Here is a 19,803-nt window from a genome sequence, read left to right on the forward strand (position 1 = left end):
TGAGGTCATGCCTGGAATTTCTGAAAGAAAACAAAGATGTGCCCACACCAGGTTTCCCCTGTTTGGTTCAACACTTCCCCCAGGTGAATGACAGCTTGTGCCCATTGCCTGTTGGCTCTGACTCCAAATTATGCTTGATATATGTATCAGCTATGAAGAAAAATTCCAATCAGAAACTTCAAGTCCCAGATCATTCTTTGTGAGACTGTTTTGCCAGCACATGAGTCCATACTTCATCAACTCGGTTGCTCCTGCAGTTCAACAAGAAGATTTTTTTTCATGTATTTTGTGGGGGAAAGTAACTTAAGCATCAAATTTGTGCAGAACCTACTGTATTCTAATGGCTAGCAGCACATGAGTATAATACCAAGCACACTGAAGAACTTTGGAAGGCTTGTTCATTGCTTAGGCAAAAATAAAAGAATGCCAGCCAGGGGCAAGGGAGGTCTGAGAGGGATCCAAAACAGGGACAACTTTTTAATTTCTAGTTAAACTGTGAGAAAATATTTCCATATTTTTCAAAAATTGATTGTTGAGTGCTGCATTCCTCACTACAATTAAAAACTTGTGACTAAGTATGATGGAAGGAAAAGATGATGAGTTTGTCCATTCTTTCAAGAAAGAGCTTATGCTGTTTTTATTAGTATATTCGATATCTATCTGAATTTCAGACTGTATAGGATAGCTAGGGACTTTTGGGCTAGCAGAAAATAAACAAACAAGACTACATAGGCTGAGAAGCAGGGATGAGACAAAGTGCGCATTGGCTAAGTGGCAGGTCTCAAAGGATTGTGATCAATGGCACAGGGTCTAGTTGGAGGCCTTTAACTAGTGGTGTCTTCCAAAGGTTGGTACTGGATCCAGTCTTGTTTAACTTTTCATCTCTGACTTGCATGAAGGGGCAGGTGCCTGCTCAGCAAGTTCACTGAAGGCACAAAGCTGGGAGAAGCAGCCAATACCCCACAGAGCTGTGCAGCCCTTCAGAAGGACCTGGGCAGGCTGGAGAGATGGGCAGAGAACCATCTGAAACTCAACAGAGCTGAATGCAGGGTCCTGCACCAGGGGAGGAATAACCCCAAGCATCAGTACAGGCTGGGGGGTGACCTGGTGGGAAGCAGCTCTGTGAAGGACCTTGGGGTCCTGGTGGACAATAATATGGCTCTTGTGGCCAAAAGTGCCAAAGGTTTCCTATGGTGTGTCAGAAAGAACATTGCCAGCAGGTTGAGGGAGGCAATCCTGCCCCTCTACTCAGCTCAGGTGAGGCCTCATTTGTAGTGCTGAGTCCATTTCTGGGATGCTCTGTACACGAGAGATATGGAGCTCCTGGAGCGAGTCCAATGGAATGCTATGAAGATGATGAGGGGGACATCAGTTATGAGGAAGGCTGAGGAGCTGGGCCTATTTGAGAATGACTTCAGAGGAGATGACTGAGATGGGAGTTTATCAATGTCTATCAGTATCTAAAGGGAGGGTGTCAAGAAGATGGACCAGGCTCTTCCTGGTGCTGCTGAGCAATGGGACAAAAGGCAATGGGCAGAGAGTGTTGCACAGGAAATTCCACCTGAACATGAGGAAGAACTTCTTTACTGTGTGGGTGACTGGGCACTGGAACAGGCTGCCCAGAGAGGGTGTGGGGTCTCCCTCACTGGAGACAGTCAAGCACTGTCTGAACACAATCCTGTGCCACGTGCTCTGGAGGATCCTGCTTGAGCAGGGAGGTTGGACAGGAGAATCCACTGTGGCTCCTTCCAACCTGACACATTCTGTGACTGATTCTGTGATGGAGGGGATAAGGAGAAATATACCATAGGGAACAGAAAGTGAGTGAATGCTTTCAATAGACATCCTCTGGAAACTATTTCAGATGTCTCAAGCTGCCTTGAATTTTAAAAGCAATCATCTTTTCTTCATCTAGAGTCATAGTCCTCACAAAGATATTGTGAATAAAAAGTAAGCATTTCTAAGTACCTTTTTGTTTTTCAAGAAGGATACAATTAACTGTTCTTTGCATTCAATGCCTCCAGTGTAGTTATCAGACAGGAACAATCTTTAGGACAGATTAAAAGAAATAAGTTTTGTATACATCAATTTTTTTCCAAAACTCTAGGCTTAATCTTAAGCTTATTGGAAACTAAAAGTTGCTAATGACCTCAGTAGCCATATTTGAGGAGTGTAACATTCACTGACTTGCAGTTAGATATGTTACTCTGCATTCCTACATGGTCAGCAGCAGACCAAGATGTGTGTTGGTGTGAATTTAATTTCTTTTTCAAAGAGGAGTTCTTATGTTTTCTGGTTCTAAATGATAGTATGACAAATAAGTCTTGCCAAAAATCTCCAGGTGGTAAGTGATGAACACCAGGAAATAGATTCACCAGATGAAGAAATGAACTCCTTGAAAATTCACCTGTTTTATCATTGATCAGCAGTTAAAGTAGTTATCATTTATACTGGAAATACTTTTACCAGAATATTAAAAATTCTTCTAAGAAGAAGGAAATGTGGCCCTTTTCTTGATATTTCACCTATAATATTAGATGTATCACTGAACAAAATCAGGACATTAATGGCACCTCACTCTTATATTTGTATTTCATTTCCTAGCACTTCTATTTCTGTTCTCCACGTGTAGGCATTATATATTCTTCTTCTAACAATTTGGCATATATTAATTTTGAAAAAGTGAATAATTACAAAAAGGCAGCAACATTCTTTCCCCCTCAGGTAATCTATCAAACACCACATATGTGTCCTTACTCTAAAGCTGTCAAGTAGATCAAAGCAATATTCTTTGCAATAATAGACTATACCTTATGAAGAAATCAGTACAATAGGCCCACTGTACATCAAAGATTTATAAAACAGTATAAAGCTAGGTCTTATAGTAAGTAAAAACACAGCACTGGAGACCTGGCATGAAACTTTTTACAGAATATTAAAACACTTCAAGAAAAAAGAGATTTACCCATAAATCATCACTTCTTTTTTGGTTTTTTTTTTTGTCTACACAAACCTTTACACCATTGCCCTGTAAACCACCAAATATTGGAAATCACACTTTTAAAGTTTAAACAAGGGGTTGCTGCTTTGATGAGTGTCATGCTTTACCCCAATCTGATTTCCTCCTGTGATGAGATGATTGACTCTACGGACACAGTACTAGATAACATGTGCTTTGCCATTAGCAAAGTTGTCCAAGGTTAGGCAGTTTTCCATAGCTGACTTTTATTCAAACACTCATGTGTGAACTGTATGGATGGACTGTGAGGTGGGTAAAAACCACACTGGGGCACTAAAACCAGAAAGGAACATTCAATGTTCCAAAGTACAGCTAAACTCCAGTTACTGACGGACATTCCCCATAGTCATGATCATGTTTAATGTCTTTATTAAAGATCTTGGCAATGACACAAAACATATCCAATGACAGATGACACAAAACTGGGAGGAGCTGTTGAAACTGCTTTCAGAGGGACATTGCCAAAATGGAGAAATGGTTTAACAGAAACCTCATGAAGGAAAAAGGTAAACACAGAGTCCTGGACCTAGATATGGCACTTGCCATGGTCTAGCTGACAAGGCAATGATCAGTCAAAGCTTGGACCTGATGATCTCAGAGGTCTTTTCCATCCTAAATGGTTCTGTGAAATGGTGAGATGGTAAAATCCCAAATCAAAAACTTGCTGGAGGTCAATGCTACAGAATAGCTTTGCAGAAAGGAACCCAAGAGTCCTGGGGGCCAACAACTTGAGCATGTGATTATTTCGAATGTTATCACATGATCACTTGAACATGTGACAAGACTGTCCCTGTAGTGTGGGAGCCTGAGCATTTACTGGGAAGCATCAGCAGCAGCACTGGATCAGAGGTGAGATGATGAGATACTTGCATGTCAGCATCCCGAGCACTGTCTTTAGCTTTGAGCTCAACAGCAGAAAAAGAAGAGTGACAAACCTGAATAGGCAGGGGATTATCAAGAGGATTAAAAGCTAAAGCACAGAATTTATAAGGAGAGGGTGAGAGAGCTAGGTCTTTTCAGAAAGAGAGAAGGATAAGGATGATGGTGGAGCATATAATTACTGTTTCCATTTACTTAAAGCAGGGCTATGAAGAAGATTAAGTCAGACTGTTCTTGGAAAGGTACTGTGAAATGTTGAGAGGCAATGACTGAAGGTTTTATCAGGCAAAATTCTGCATGGATATAAAGACAAAAATATCCCAAAGCAAGGGTAATTAAGCACAGGACAATTATCCAGATGGTCACTTCTCTGAGGTAAAGAAAGATTTAACTGAACAACATCCTGAAAAGCCTAATCTAGCTTGGACATTACTCTTCTTTTGAGTAAAGGAATGTTTCCAGAAGTGTCTTCAACATAAATTATGCTTTGATTCTTGCAATGAAATAACATGCAGGTGTGAAGTATGAAAAGCTATGTGCTCCTGATCTCACTCACCAAGGTAAAAACAGTAGCATACAATCAGTGTATGATGTTTCTTTCTGATGACTAAAGAACAATACTAAATGTGCATATATTAGAGGATAAGGTGGCTTCACTTAGACCCACAGAGCTACACATTACTGAGGCAGAACTGGACAAAAAGTAACAAACCAATGGATTTATATTTCCAATACAGTAAATCCAGATGTAGTTCTATGACTTACTAAAGACAAGGCAAACACCTTGAGACAGAAATATCCCCTTATTCATTACAGGAGACCTCAGTGATGCAAGGGAGTTACTGAAGAACAGCAAATAAGTATCTCATGATGTAGTCAACAAAAGTCTTTCTGAAATTTTGTAGCAAATTCCTTTTAAGTTTTTACAGTCCAAGTAAGTCATGCAGCACTTCAGCACAAAGCCAACTCAGAATTTAGATTCTTGGCATCTATTCAAATCTTCTGATTCTGTCCATTCCACTGACAATGGGAAAAACTCTATTTGCTCTACAAATAATTGATTGAAGATATTTCTATATATAATTTACAGTATTCATCTCCAAAAGAGGCCCTGTGTCTGTAAATTGTCCAAGGAAAAGAAAAATACACTGCATTTCTTTTCTACATCTTTCATGTTTCCAAATGTTAATGAAACAATGCCCTTTATTTCTCTCTATCCTTGGGAAGTGATAAAGGAATGGGGGGTGATGTGATGCCTCGATTAGCACAAACAACTTCTGGGGTTTTGACAGGGTGAAGAGAGAGGAATATAAATAGTTTGGCTGCTCTAGAGCATTCCTTGCTTTCACCCAGACTCACATGCAATGCTGAAACTGTGAGATTCAGGAAAGGAAGGAGAAAATCTTCTCCAGGTCTCCCATTAGCCAGATTCTTGGAATAGTTGACTGCGTCTTGCTCAATAACTCTTTCCCCAACTCTTGTTCTTATTTGCAAAGGTACCTCAATAGGTCCAACAGACATTCCAGCAGAATTAGTACTTTGTCATTTATTAACTTCTATTATCTTAAAGATGCTGGACTAGATTCCAAGTTTTGAAGATAAGAAATATATACTTTTTCTTAGGGCAAAAGTTTTCCCTACCTTCTCCTGTTTTTTTTTTTGTTTTGTTTGTTTTTCTGGGTTTTGTTTTGTTTTGTTTGTATCAGTGCAAAAGTGTCAAAGTGTGAAATTTAAACTTACCAGTCTGTGACTGTGATTGGCTTTCAATATAAACTGAGGTATCAAGTCCCAACAACAAAGAATTACAAAATTCAAGAGATGGCTGCTGATCACTAATCATTAATATTCCAACTGTTCAGATGCAGGATCCCTCATGATGTACCAACATTTTTGCTATAGAAGTATGAAAATATTCAGAGGTGGATTGAATTTTAGAGACTTGAGTCCCTAATACCATTAATGTGAGTAGTGGTTACTAGGCACAGAAAAGATTTTATAGTTTACTAGCTTTAGTGAAAGACAATGTAGCATGTGAACTCACAATAAAATACCAAAGATTCAGGAAAAGTTCAACACCAAATAATCTCAAAAACCTACTTCTCAAAAATTTGTTTCCTTCCTCATTTACATAATTCTCCTTGTACATTACATAAGATAATTCTCCTTGTACATAAGATGTTACAGAACCACTATAATAACCGCATTTACTGAATAATACTCTTAACACTCTTTCTATTCTTTAATCAACATCAGAATGCATTTTGAAACTGATCATACAAACAACAAAAAACATGTATTTCCTTTACCTATACAATCTTTTCTAGATGGTACAAACACCTGCTCAGAGCTACACTACTTTGCAGATGGAATTCTTAAAAATCCAGTTGCAAGCCAGGGAAAAACCTACCTCAGTGGTGCTACTGGAAGCTTCCAGTCCAACCATATTAGCTTCTACCAGCTGCTGAAGAAGTTGCACTTGAGCCACATTGAGGAAGAAGTCCAAATTTGTTGTCATATTCACTTCCAAAGAATGACCACAGACCAAAATTTCCTGTGAAATTAAGGGAAAATACTAAGTAACAGGCATTGGGAAAATAATTTTCAGCCTCTACATAACTGTGTTGTGGTTCCCCTGCTGTAGTCAATACTTAACATTATATATAACATTATATATAGTACAAATGTGGTCTTTTAGGAGAAACTGGTGTGCCATGCTTCTAAAGGATATGGCTTATTGTTTGCATGGCTTTCAACAGCAGAACTGTTAAGGCAAACTTTGCAAGAAAAGCATCTCATGCACAAGGCCTTGTTTCCATCTCTTGCTAGTATCAGTGGGCTGTCAGAGTGTCCTTGGCAATGATTCCAGTTCTCCTTTCCTTCCAAAGAAAAAGATATCGTTTTTTGATTTTTTGTTTAAACACAAACTCTGCTTGATTTAAAATGAAATCATGTGTTGGAACTCACTGATAGCCAACCTGATTGATTTCTCTTTGCCTGCAAGCCATTCTTAATACCTTGGCAACACTAGCTGAGTAGCCACTGTTTTATTGGTGTTGTCTAGCACAAATAGAGACCTTCACCACTGCTGGCAAACAATAAAGAGATGAAAAACAGACAGAAGGGGAGAAGAACTGCTCTGTCTCATGAGAAGTTTGCACAGTGCTCAAGCTTTAATCTAAACTAGACCTCTCCCTTCATGATGGAATGGCATCTAGGGAATAGATAACAAGAAGAATGCATCTGTAGAAAACACTGAAATTCTTGAACATAAGCATTAGCGAAGATCAGATTTTTTTTAAAACTTGAATAACTTCTATGCATTGCAGCCATACTGGGGCTTTCTATTTCTTTTTTACATTAAATAATTTTCCATTTAACCTTCCAGTGACCCTTTACACAAAATGTGAAACTGTTGATTTCTTCTCTCTCTGCCCACCAGCTGTTATTTTCCAACAATGTACACCCACTGCATGTTGAAATACACCTCTAGTACCCTTTACACTCCTGTACCAATTCTGCTCTTCCCAGGAGGGCGTTTTTATGGGAAATTATCCTTATGAGCTGACAAAAAATTTCTGGTATCTTCCCTATATAAAATGTTCTTGAGCTACAAACTAATGGCAAAAAGTCAGCCAATACCTTTTGTGTGTAACCTGCTTCACAGATTTATTCTTAACTAGTTGAACAACACACCAGCAAAAGTGACTGTTAAATCTGAGTACCTGGAAGTACTCATGGCAAAAGTAGGGAAATGGATGCTTAGTGGCAATCTGGGGTCTTGGAAATCTGGATAGGAGAACTCAGCTTAAATTTCTTATAGATAGTCTACAGACAGCATTTTCAGGTTTCTTTATGAGAAGCTTGTGAATACAATGTTTTGTTATGCTGCACCTCTTCTCAACACCTTTCCATCACAAACTTTTAAAAAATATTGCTGGAAATCATTAAAGGATTCCCATTTTTGGAACTGAAAACAGGCTTATCTACCTCTGGCTGGTCTGCCTTTAGTATCAAATGCTAAACAAAAATTCTTTCTCCAGCAGAGAAAGAATATTTCAGCTCATGACCTTTCTCCAGTTGGCAATTTGAAAACTCACCTGAACACTTCAAATGGTAGAGTGGTAAAATATTAAGATTATTCATATATTAAAATCTTAATATATTATTCATATATTAAAATATAGTAAAACATATATTAAAATATATTAACATATATTAAAAACTATGCTATTTCTGTAGACACTTTTTACAAACCTCTGGGTGTAAATTCTCTGCAGCATCAATTTTTGTAAAAATAATGGCAGGAGCTGCAGTTATTCGAACGGTGAAATCTGTTAAAATGGGAGTTAAAATAGCTCTCCTTTCCTGGTGCCGCCTTATGCTAGGAAACAAAGGGAAAGAAAAGTAAAGATTAAATTACATTATAAACTGTCAAGAGGCAAAAACTTTCCGTATTATTCTTTACATCCAGCACATAGCAGAAAACTTCTTCAGTACTAATTGGGCATTTGATTGCTACCTTAATAATCTTTAAGTATCATTATTGTAAATCATATTAACTGCAATTCTGAAGGCAGACTTATATCTTCATTTCACAGGATAAGTATGTCTAAATATTTGACTCTTCAACCTATCTCCAGGTAGACAAACTTGACAGTTGACACTGCTTGTTCTCCTGTTTAATGCACTATACACAATAATTTGAAGAAGGATGCAAACTTTATTACCGGTATTTTTAAAACTTGCCTGCGGATGCTCTTCCCTTTATAAATGGCTGTTTTGAAGCCTACATAATATTGGAATTTGTGCATTAAAAGTCCATGTTGAAGAAATATGCATGAAACTGACATAAAAATGAAATACATGAAAACTTAAACTAGCAAATCCCATGCAACACTAGGACTCTGACATGAAATCAGTAACTATTGTCCAAGATGTTTAGAATTATTTAAAAAACAGGGATGTCAGTTCTTCCTCAACTCCTTTTGTCTGTCACTGCTTGGTTCTGGTACTTTTTCAGCTAAATATCAACATTTACTTACCAAGAATATTTGTGTCATTAATCTTAGTAATTGAATTTATTTTTAAGCCAGGTGTTTAGTTTTGAGGTTTTTTTTGGTTTCTCTCTCCCCCCCTTAACCAAATAGTAAGCCTAGAAGCACAACTCTTAGAGATGGATCACTAATAGCTTATGACAACACATTCCAAATGGCCAGAATCTTCTGGGTCAGGTCAAATAAACTATTGCCACAAAATGCCATCTGAGACCCTCTGATGAGGGAAAAAAAATGTAATGAGATCAAGATGTAGTTCAGCCCCTAAAGAGGATACACTTTAAATTCCAGGGAGACTCCTTCCATCAAGACAGTTTTTGATAATTCTAATTCTTTTTACCTATTATTGTTTGTAGCAACATCAAATACCCACATTTCACCAAGGAAATTCTAAAAATCATCATAAAGGTATAGGCCTAAGGTAAGTTTTCCTATGCTTACAAAATAGAAAATTGTCAGCTGTGAAATGATGCAAGTTTAAAAAACAAACTACATGGGCTTAGAGAAGAAGTTAACACATCCATGTAGAACTCTCCATCAGCATGTCAGTCACATCTCCCTGTATTACCTTTAATTTTGCCATCTCTAATGGAGACATGGCAGTTCAGGCATCAGTGTAAATCACACAAGTGAGCCAGACATGAACTACACAATTAACAATTAGCCCCTACCATCAGCTAGAGTCATCCATGTTAATGTTATTAACCAATATGCTTTTATGCCTGTTTATGCAGAAATGACTTGACTGCTTGCAGAACAGGTATTGAACTCTCTTGATTAAGAAGGGGCATTGTGATGCATAGTCTAGTAATGGTTCTGTAATGGGTTCTGTAGAAAAGCAAACAATCTCAAATGCTGATGGTTTGTAAGCTGAGAGTTAAATCATAACCTGAGGTGGAATTTGATGTACTGCAAAAGATACAGAATTCATACTGCAAAAGATACAGAATTCATTTTAGTGCTTAGGTATTTCAATTTTGATGCTTCAAATTCTACTAATAGTTTTTAAAAGTGTCTTCAAAACATGTAGAAAGGATGATGATCTATAAGGGAATATAAATTATACAGTGGAGGTAGGCCTTAAAGCTTTTAAATCTATTTAGGGCAACAGTAAACAGAAGTTAAGAGCAGATGCCACAGAGCTAGTATTGGCAGAGCACAACTCTAACAAACTTTTGCCTCAAATGGCCCTCATTGCTGAGAAGGCTGCACACTACCATAATAAGTGTGCAGCTTAAGAATAAGCCAATTAGTGAATGAAAAAACTACCATCTTACCTTAAAAGATTTAGCATTTTGGTCAGCTGTATCTCTGTTGGGCTCTAATGATGGCTTTTAGAGCAAGGTTAGTCTCATTTTATCCCCAAATTAGAAATCAGACTTGTTAGTGGCTAGTGAACTTCTTCAACTTAAGCTGGAGTTCTACAATTGTTTCTCCCCTTGACACCACTTCCATTTTAGATTCAAACCAAATTATTTTTTACCCAGTTCCTATTTCCCCTTCTCAATGGATGAGAAAGAAATGCCTTTTTCTTTCAGGACAATGAAAGAGCTAAACAGGAGAACAATTCTATGAAAGAACATATGCAGCTATAACTATACTAGAAAACTTCTACTTGAAGTTTCTTGAAATGCTAGTAAGTATGACTTTAATATATGAAACAGAGCTGTAAAAGCAAGTTATTTTTTGAACCTCAAACCCTCAATTGGCTCTCTTCAATCACTGATCAAATTATTTTTCAGCTTATGCATATTCCCATTTCTTAATTTTCATACATTATACTAGTAGATACGCAATACACTGCATCTTAAAGGACATTTTTTGGTAATATATATTGATTACTGGTTTATTTTATTTTTTTTAATCATCCTTATGTGCTATCCCTGTCCAGCTCTACTTACTACTTTCTGAATTTCTTGTGGGTGAATTTGAACCTCAGCCAAATCAAGTATTAGGAAAATAATTGTAAGTACAAACAGAAGGCAAACAGAGCACAGTAAATAATGAAGGGAGAGGATATGAGAAAGAGTACAAAAGGAACAAAGAAACAAATTCCACTTTGAATTATTGAGTCTTCCACACTGCACCTAAGTGCAAGGCTAACTTAACACAGGTGTACGCCACATGAGCTTATGAAAAAACTTGATTGTGAAGAGTGTAATGATGGCTCTATGTCTGCAGCACATTCATTCCGTGGTTCATTTATGCATCTGTTATATATTTGTCTTGGAAAAAAAAGGAAAAGCTAGTATTTTAAAGATGTTAAAGCAGTTGATCATCTACACTTAAAAGTAAGTGCATTTGAAAGACCATATGCTAACGCAAAGGAACAAGGCAGTTAAGCAACTGTGATAAGGTTTGGAGGTGCCTTAGCACAGAATTTGGGCTTTATCTGCACAACAACACAAACCCTGGTTATGGACCACAGATCCACATTGCAAAAGCACAGGATGAAAATGGTATCTGTCCTCAAAGGCTTACAATTTAAGTATAAGAAAAAACACACCCGCAGAGAGGGAAGTAAAAGTAAACTACTAACCGCAGCATGGGTAATGATATCACAGTGGCAACCTGTTTCCTGGTTTTTATATTACAGTATCCTAGAAATCAATTTTTGGAAGGATTTTGAATAAAGCATTGCAATAACAGTGTGAATGTTCACAGCAAACACCTTTATATCACACAGGAGTGAACAAGGCAGTGCCTCTTTGAAACACTGAACACATTGGTCTTGATAAGTGGCATGAAGAGGTCTGATGAGCAGGGAGTGTAGGTGAGTCAAAACAAATGAAAGTAGACATGAAAAGAGAAATGGATAGACAGGGGTCTGGAAGTGCTGTGAAAGCAAAGACATCTAATGATTAATAGGACAAAGAATGTTGTGGGAAGAAGAGAGAAAAAAATGTGAAGAACAGAATTTTGCAATGGGAGCAACAACATTTGATTACATCAAATCAAATCATCAGTACTTGATTATAACCAGTCAGAAGCACGTTGAATTTATACAAAGAGGAAGGACTGCCAAAGAGATGATGTTGCCCTAATTAAGGAGATGTGATGATGTGAGACTGGATAAGCTGAGAAAATGCACAAGTAGGACTAAGTCCTACTACTGTGATTCTCACGTGGAAAACAGTAAGCAAAACAAACAGAAAACATGGTCACTAACAGCTAAAAATAACCTAGATGTGAAATTTGGAAATGTTTACCTTATTATTAATTGTCTTTTTTTCTTAATAATACCTTATTGACTTTGAGCCCCCTATATACATAAAAATTCACTAAATCAGGGAGAAACTTGTATACATTCAGTACACGAATAACAATCAAAAGCACATTTGCACCATGTAATTTTACTAGCTACAGAAAGATCAGTCCTCATGGAGAATTTTGTGATGTGAAAAAGAAAAAAAATATTAGCATGAAATAGGCCACAAAGTCAAAGTGTTCTCTAATAGTGTTGAGGCTTGCAAAACGTCAGAAGATGTTATTTAAGACAGCATGTTAACTTGAGACTTATGAAAGAATTTTCTCTTGCAGGCTTCCCATATAGCTGTTTAAATCAGCTAATCCCTGATATACAAATGTATTAGGAATGTTTTAGGATATCTAACTACTGATGACTAATTCACATCCTTTCAGCTTTCTGAGGTGTTGCAAAGACATGTCACATGGCAGTAAAATATCATAGCAACATTCTGAGGACCATCTAATAAACAAAATTAGAAAATAAACAAGTGTACACTACCTGGCTGTAAAGAATTACTATTTTTGTATTAGAAGACTTCAGTAAAGCTAACTTCTATCTCATGAAGAATGCTGTGCAGCATTGCTTTGCTGTGGATTAATATAAAAAATAAAACATCCCATCTTGTTGAGAAAGACTTTGTACAGTATGAATACAAGCACAACTTAAGGTACCATAAAAGACAACAATTAAAATAAATTACTGAAAAAAATGCATTGCATTTTATTCCAAAAGATGCAAGGGGAATGCCCTACTTCCTTACACAAAGATCTAGAGACCAATTTTTTTCTGATCATTCCTCATTAGAAGTTGGCAAGCAGCCAAGAACTTTCTAAAAAAGCATGAAAATGAAAACTATTCAAAGTAAAATCTGCAGGAAACCTTTCTGAGGATCCTTGCAGTGGTGTTTTGTACAACAGATCATTGGCTCCCTGATGTACTCCATGAGAGCTGTTCCAGATGGTGGTATGCCAAGGACAAAACTGTAACACAGTATATTGCCACACTCAATTCATTACCACACAGAGAAGTAATGCGTTTAAGCTCAATTATTATTTTTTTTAAACAAAGTTTATTCAGGCTGCAGGAAGCAGAAGTTGCTGCTGGGAGCTGTAGAAGGATTGCACAGGGATGGGGGCGAGGCCTCAAGAGAGGATATATTTCTTTATTTCCTTCAGGGCTGTTGTTTTTTCCATTGAGTGGAGGGAGAGGGAGGAGGAGATCTGCAAGCTGAAAAAGCAGTTTTCAATCAAGAAAACTTCTTTTGGTTAAGTACTCCCAGTTCCCCACATGCTGTTTGGTAAAGGGAATAAATGTGGACAGGTTTCATTTGTACATAACCTTATTAGAACTGTCTGACTGTTTCCAGTATTCTTTTTATATATTACACCATTAGGGAGCTTTTTATAACATCCATGGTGAAGTATAAACATTTCATAATGGAAAGAGTTATGATCCCTGATCCTCAGTACACCACAGCACCTAGACAGTTTTTTTCTGCAAGGCTGCATCCACCCTACCAGAGAGTTCCAGTTCCCCCATTCTCCTTGGCATGACCTGCAGAGACACAGGAGGCATCACACCAGCATTTCACTGCAGCCCCTCTTGAAGAATCTTACACTAAAACACCTGCAAGTATTCAACAACTTTGTCTTAGAGTATGACAGCTTGATTTCCAAACTGCAGTGTAAAGGTTGGGGCGGGGGCGGGGAAACAACTCCTTAATGTATTAAGTAGTAGAAGAACTGAACTCTGGAAAAAGTGGTATGAAAATTCAAAGGATTTACTTTCAGAGTAAAGATTGCTAAAGCATTTAAATGATAAATTATATCAAATGCCTTCAGATACTTGTTTGTCTGATATCCATACATCTCTGACTTAAAATGATTTGGTTTTCATGTGAATTTTAAAACCAGGCCAAAATTTCAATTGTAGATTAAATTACAATACTATTTATTTTAAAATTTTTGCCATTTTATTTTTAAATAATCCAAAAATGCTTTTACAAATGGGAATGGAAAAGGAATGGCTGGTATCTATGCTGATGTTTTCCGTAAAGTAAACTATGTAAGGTAACTACGAAAAACCTGGATATAGGCTGGATTCTATACTGCCCCACATAGCACTAAAGTATTACAAAATGAGAAAAATAGATTCCAAAAAAGGATCTTTAGACCCAGTCATCCTAATATACACTGGGTAAGAATAAACATAAGTATATTAAAACCAAACAAAGAAATTAACCTTAAAAGAACTCAGCAAAAATCATTCATTATATTCCAAGTAAAACATATCTAAGAAACTTAAAGAAATCTACAAAATGGTATCAAGATTAGATTAAGGCATAAAGCTTTTGTAGTATTTGCAGTAAGTATTAGGATAAATTTAATCTGGAAACAGTAAGCACCACGTAAAACATCCAGCAGCCACCCTCTTGGTGCATGCTGGAAATAGCGCCCTGGATGGCAGAGTTCAGTGCAGGTTCTTCCAGTTCTCAACACATCACTTGCACAGGTCATAAAATAAACCCAGACATAGCAAAACTGATTGATAACTAAAAAGCAAAAATGAAAAGATCCTGAAAAAACTTTAGTAAATATGCAAAATTTAAAACCAAAAGGATAAGAAAGCATTCATACTTTTTCTTGAAAACAAGCTGGAACTAAAATTCTGTAATTGCACACCAGAAAGGAAAATTTAATGTATTTAATTAAAATTGTTCTAAATTAAAACCCAAGTAAAAGATTCATTCAAAAGCAATTTTAAACCAAACATACTTATTTGTATTCTAATAAAACTTTATTTTGGAAGTCTGCTGAGGAAGCATGTCCAAGCACTTATAGGAAAAAAACCAAAAAGAGAACTGACGATTGTCTGTAACAGCTGCTCCCTTGTCCTATTAGCTTTTCAGTAATGCAACAGAATTTCCTATCAATCTACAACCACACAGCTCAGACCCAGAGTGTGCTGGCAGTAGGATTTCAGTCACCAATGGCAAGGAAAAGGAAAGCCAGTCTCTCAGTGGCTGGTTTTACTATGTTAGCTGAAGTTGCAAATTGGCTGCAAGTCCTTTGGAAATTAACGTTATCTTATTTTTCAAGATATTGCAGTGGACGTGAAATTTTGGGACAAAGAACCTCACAATGCACCTGTCCAACATCAAGGCCCAGCTATAAAGTCATACACATTTTTTAAGGCTAGGAATTTAAAATAAAAAACCTATGTGGAATTGTATGAGTTAAAAAGATAAATTGTTAAAAGACAGTAAAGATCCACATGATCTTATAAATGAAGAACAGAATCTATTTCTGTGTTAAAATTTTTATCTGCACTCCTGTGACTGTCATTTTATCATCTCTTTGATTAGAACTGTTTTTCCTGCCCTCTAGTTTTCAATGATAAACTGGAATTTATTACTGACCACATCTTTTTCCTGCATGCTCTCCTCCAGAGTGAGCTTATCTGCCCTCTTGGCCTTGCATCAATACATCACTTACAGAGCTCAGTCTGTGTGCCATCCTCATGTAGCCTTTGCTACAACTTGCCTTACTTTTAGAAAAATCTGAATCCTCTCATCTCCCATTTTTCTGAAAATTAAACCAGAAGTAGTTATTTCCAGATGATTCTGCCTGCTTTTCTATATCACTTTTAGGAACTCATCCCTAAATGGAGATAAGGAATCATACTTTAGGAACCATGAAATTATGCACAGATCTCATAAAAATTAGATTTTTTCTGCATGAATTAGATAGAAAGGGCTTTTATATGAAAATAAATAGCTAAATGTATAGGCAAAGAGCCATTTACTAGCAAAAATGCTTCTAAATCTACAAAATTACTTGAAAGCTTGCTCTTGGCCATCAGACCTTATTCCTGCCAGTTTGAAAACTGAAATCTCCTACACAGTCTGTAAAATTTAGTTTTAAACTACTTGCATTAATTTTTAAGTATAAAAAAAGTATATTAATACCAAAATAAATACTTAAAATCTTCACGAATTACCAATTAACTCCCCCCCATTTTTTATTTGAAAACGTCAAAATTTAAAATAGCAAGCAAGTGTATGCATGCTTTGTCTTTCAACACTGTTTAACCAGAGGGTGGGGCTTTGTGTGCACATATACAATACCCAATAAAGGAGACTTAGCTGAAATGTCTAATTCTCAAAATTCATCTGGTTTTAGTTACAGAAGTGCAAAAACCAGTTCAGAATCAATAGGAAATGTTCTACTTTATCCCTCTCTAATTTAGAAATGTCTAAGCTGGTTTTACTCAAGCTTTGTAAAAATACAAACAAAAGAAGTTTAGAAAAAAAAGAAAAAAATACACCACCACCCCCAAAACACACCCTATACCCCAAAAAACCCCCAAAACAGAACCTCCCATTGCTTATAGAGACTGACAAGCTAAAGTCTCAGCACTGGAGTTATTTTTATGGACAGACAGTAAGCAACTTGGAGAAGAGCTTATAATGGAAGCAAAGCACACAATAACTAGACAGCAACTACAGCATAACAACAACAGTAATATGAATTTCAAATATGTAACCCAAAACTCCAGGGAAATGTGCTTGTAATGTAAAGCAAAGCCAGTATTTAATTATTTAATTCAGGTATACTGGGCATACTCTCTCCAGAGTTTGTGCTATGTATTTTCAGAAAAGAGTATGTCTTTAAAAAAATCCCTACCTACTGGCCATGTTCCATTCAAGTGCTGGATTTTGAGAATTTCTCTCAGTCTCTGTCAGAACTCCTCCTTTTCCATTTTCTTTCTCTGGTTTCAACTGATTCCAATAAGCAGTACCAATGTTGATAGATTGAAGATCTATTTGGTATTGTCTGTCTTCAACTTCTGATCCAGGGTCTCGAAGAATTCCTAGATTTAGTGCTCTCCTGTAATGTCAAAAAAAGAAAAGAAATTACCAAAGCACACAATAAGACCAATCAGATATTCATTAAGATCCAAATTAACAAAATGAAGGTACCAATTTCACCATTTTCGTCTACACTAAGCATTATTTTAATTTCAAATCTTCAAAAGTACCCATCTGCCTCTTTCCTATGGAATTCAATGGGAGATCTGCAAAAGAACACATTCCTTAATTTAGCCAGATGCACCAAAGTTGATATGAGATCAATGAATCAACTTCATTGCACTCCCAATCAGATTTACACCAGCAGCCTTGTGGGGCAGTAGGACTGATTTATATCTACTGAATGGATAAAGGATGTCACATTCAAGTCCTCAAAAAGAACAGCTACATACCAGTCTAACCACGAACTATAACCAACTGTCCCACTGTTCAAATTCATCAAAGAATAAAAATTAAAAAGAATACTCCAAGATGATGGAAAAACAATTCAATCCTTTTACCGCTGTATTTCAGCACAGAATTTTCTAAATAAAATTCTTCTAACAAGTGAGAAAAAAGCATTTTTGAGTGAACCACATTCCTTGTGGATTCCTTTACAGTCTATGACATTAGATTTTACAAAGTACTTCAGTCTTGAGCTAGTTTTGGGAACAGTCACACTCAACTTCAACAAAATATTCAAGAGCTATTAAATGAGTGGGGGCTGCTGAGATCAATTTTACCTGTGACCAGGAACAGAGGAATCTTCTACTGCCATTTGTCTTCTGCTAATAAGCACTGGGAAATACTAATAAAAAAAAAATCTTGCCTTTTCTATACAGCCTTCTGTGCACAACTCATTTGATATTATAACAAAAATTCACTGTTATATTATCACTGTTTTTCAAAATAAGGGAGCAAGGGGATCTTAATTTTTTTTTCCTTCAATCTATGATCACAAACTGTAGTCTATTTTTATTGATTTCATACATCTGCGTTGAAGCTTGAGCTTCTTACTGGCATATGACATCCAATCTACTGTTCTGTTCAAGGTCTTGGGCCAAAATGATTTAGTATACAGCTACTGTCTTCACAGAGAAATTAATAATTCTGCATTTTGTGTGAATTTGATACTAATAATCTAAACACAAATAACTATTGAAGTAGCACATCACAAACTGCAAACTCAAGAGTACAGGTATGCAAACTATAGGTGTGCAATCTGTTTCAAAGTGCAATCCCAGTGCTGCCCAAATCCAAATAACAGTTGAAACTGCTAATACACTGCTATTGTTAACAATGGAGTATGTTAGCAATTAAGAAAATTAAGTAATTATTCATATGTACCCACAGAGACATGTGGATGACAGGAAAGCCATTTTGATCAAGTCACTCCTGGAGAGGCAGTGTGATGGCAGTGCTCAGTAGGCCCTATAACTTTCTTAAGTGCTTAGTAGAAACACACTGAAAATCTGTTATGTCAGTAGTGGTATTTCAAAATTAAATGTGGTTTCTTAAAACTTAAGAATGTGTTTGTCAACTTTCCACACAGAGAGACCTAACCACAACCACTGTGCCTTTTATTATTCTTTCTAAGGCATTATTTCATCAATGTGAATGCAGTTTTTTTTTTCAACCCACCACAGTAGATTATTGTATGATCCAATGTCTATTTTCATACTTTGTCTAATACAAGTAAATACTGGAATATTTGTTTTGTGAAATATTACTTAAAATAAAGCACTGAATCACATATTTTTGGAAGTCTTCTTGTGTATATTAAACAGAATATGATAGTAATTTCACATGCACAATGGACTGTTCTCCCCTTTACTTTGCAGTGACCATTTTTCATTTCTTCTTTTATGAGCAGCTTGATAACTTGCAATAGGCTCACCTAAATATTCCTTAGACTCATTTGGCATAACCTTGTGAACCAAATTCCTTAAGCACAATGTGTCTGTATGCACTAATCTGAAACTCCCCACTGTGACACTGCCCTTCTTACCCACACAAATTTACTTATTTAAACATAAACCACAACAAAATCACTCTTTGGCAAAAATCTTTAGGTGCAGCAAAATATACAAGGGCATTATTTAAAGAGAAGGTACTCATGTATTGTGTTGCTGGTATCACATTTGTCTGCTGCATCTTTTTTTAATGCACTTTGGGATATTACAGCCCAATATTTTCAGCTTCAATATTTTCATGCTGACATAAAAGTTCATATTTGCATTATCCTACTATTACCAATCTCCTATATATAATATAAAACTCTTCTTCTGATCGTTCAGATACACTTTTGAAAACCAAGTGTTTCTATAGATAACCCACTTCAAGAAACACATATTTTACACATCCATGTAAAATATAAGGTTTAGTAATTAATGCCTTGATGTTTTGATGAAGCTCATTATGGCTTTCAGAAATTGCATCATGCCAGTTTTATACAAGTATCAAAATATAGCCTTTTCCCAAATACGTAATATATATACAAGCATTTACGTAAGCCCTCATTTCTAGTTTCCCATATCAACAATTTACATAGTGATTTACATAAGCACTCATTTCTGGTTTTTCCATATCAACAATTTTCCTAAGTATGTCTCCAATTTATTAGTTGTATACTTCCTAGGAGAATGAAGGTATGTTAAACCACAGCAAACCTGGCCTAGTCTTAAGTACACGTGCTTTGTATGAACTCTGAACCCTTTAAAATCCTTGCAGCAAATAAATTCCAGAAAACAGA

The 19,803-nt window shown here is 36.4% G+C and overlaps 1 protein-coding gene across 5 annotated transcripts in view; it reads right to left on the minus strand.

Annotated features, from left to right (window-relative positions):
• Positions 1–19,803, minus strand: part of VPS13B (vacuolar protein sorting 13 homolog B) — a 433,030-nt gene that overhangs the window by 136,825 nt on the left and 276,402 nt on the right. For all 5 annotated transcript variants that reach the window (XM_064706432.1, XM_064706433.1, XM_064706436.1 and 2 more), the window contains exons 31-33: positions 16,888–17,091; positions 8,153–8,279; positions 6,306–6,449 (exon numbers count right to left, since the gene is read on the minus strand). In XM_064706432.1, coding sequence (XP_064562502.1) covers positions 6,306–6,449; positions 8,153–8,279; positions 16,888–17,091 — 475 coding nt within the window. The remainder of the gene's footprint in view (positions 1–6,305; positions 6,450–8,152; positions 8,280–16,887; positions 17,092–19,803) is intronic.

The sequence above is a fragment of the Zonotrichia leucophrys genome, chromosome 2 (assembly GCF_028769735.1).
Source record: "Zonotrichia leucophrys gambelii isolate GWCS_2022_RI chromosome 2, RI_Zleu_2.0, whole genome shotgun sequence".
In the NCBI taxonomy this organism is placed as follows: domain Eukaryota; kingdom Metazoa; phylum Chordata; class Aves; order Passeriformes; family Passerellidae; genus Zonotrichia; species Zonotrichia leucophrys.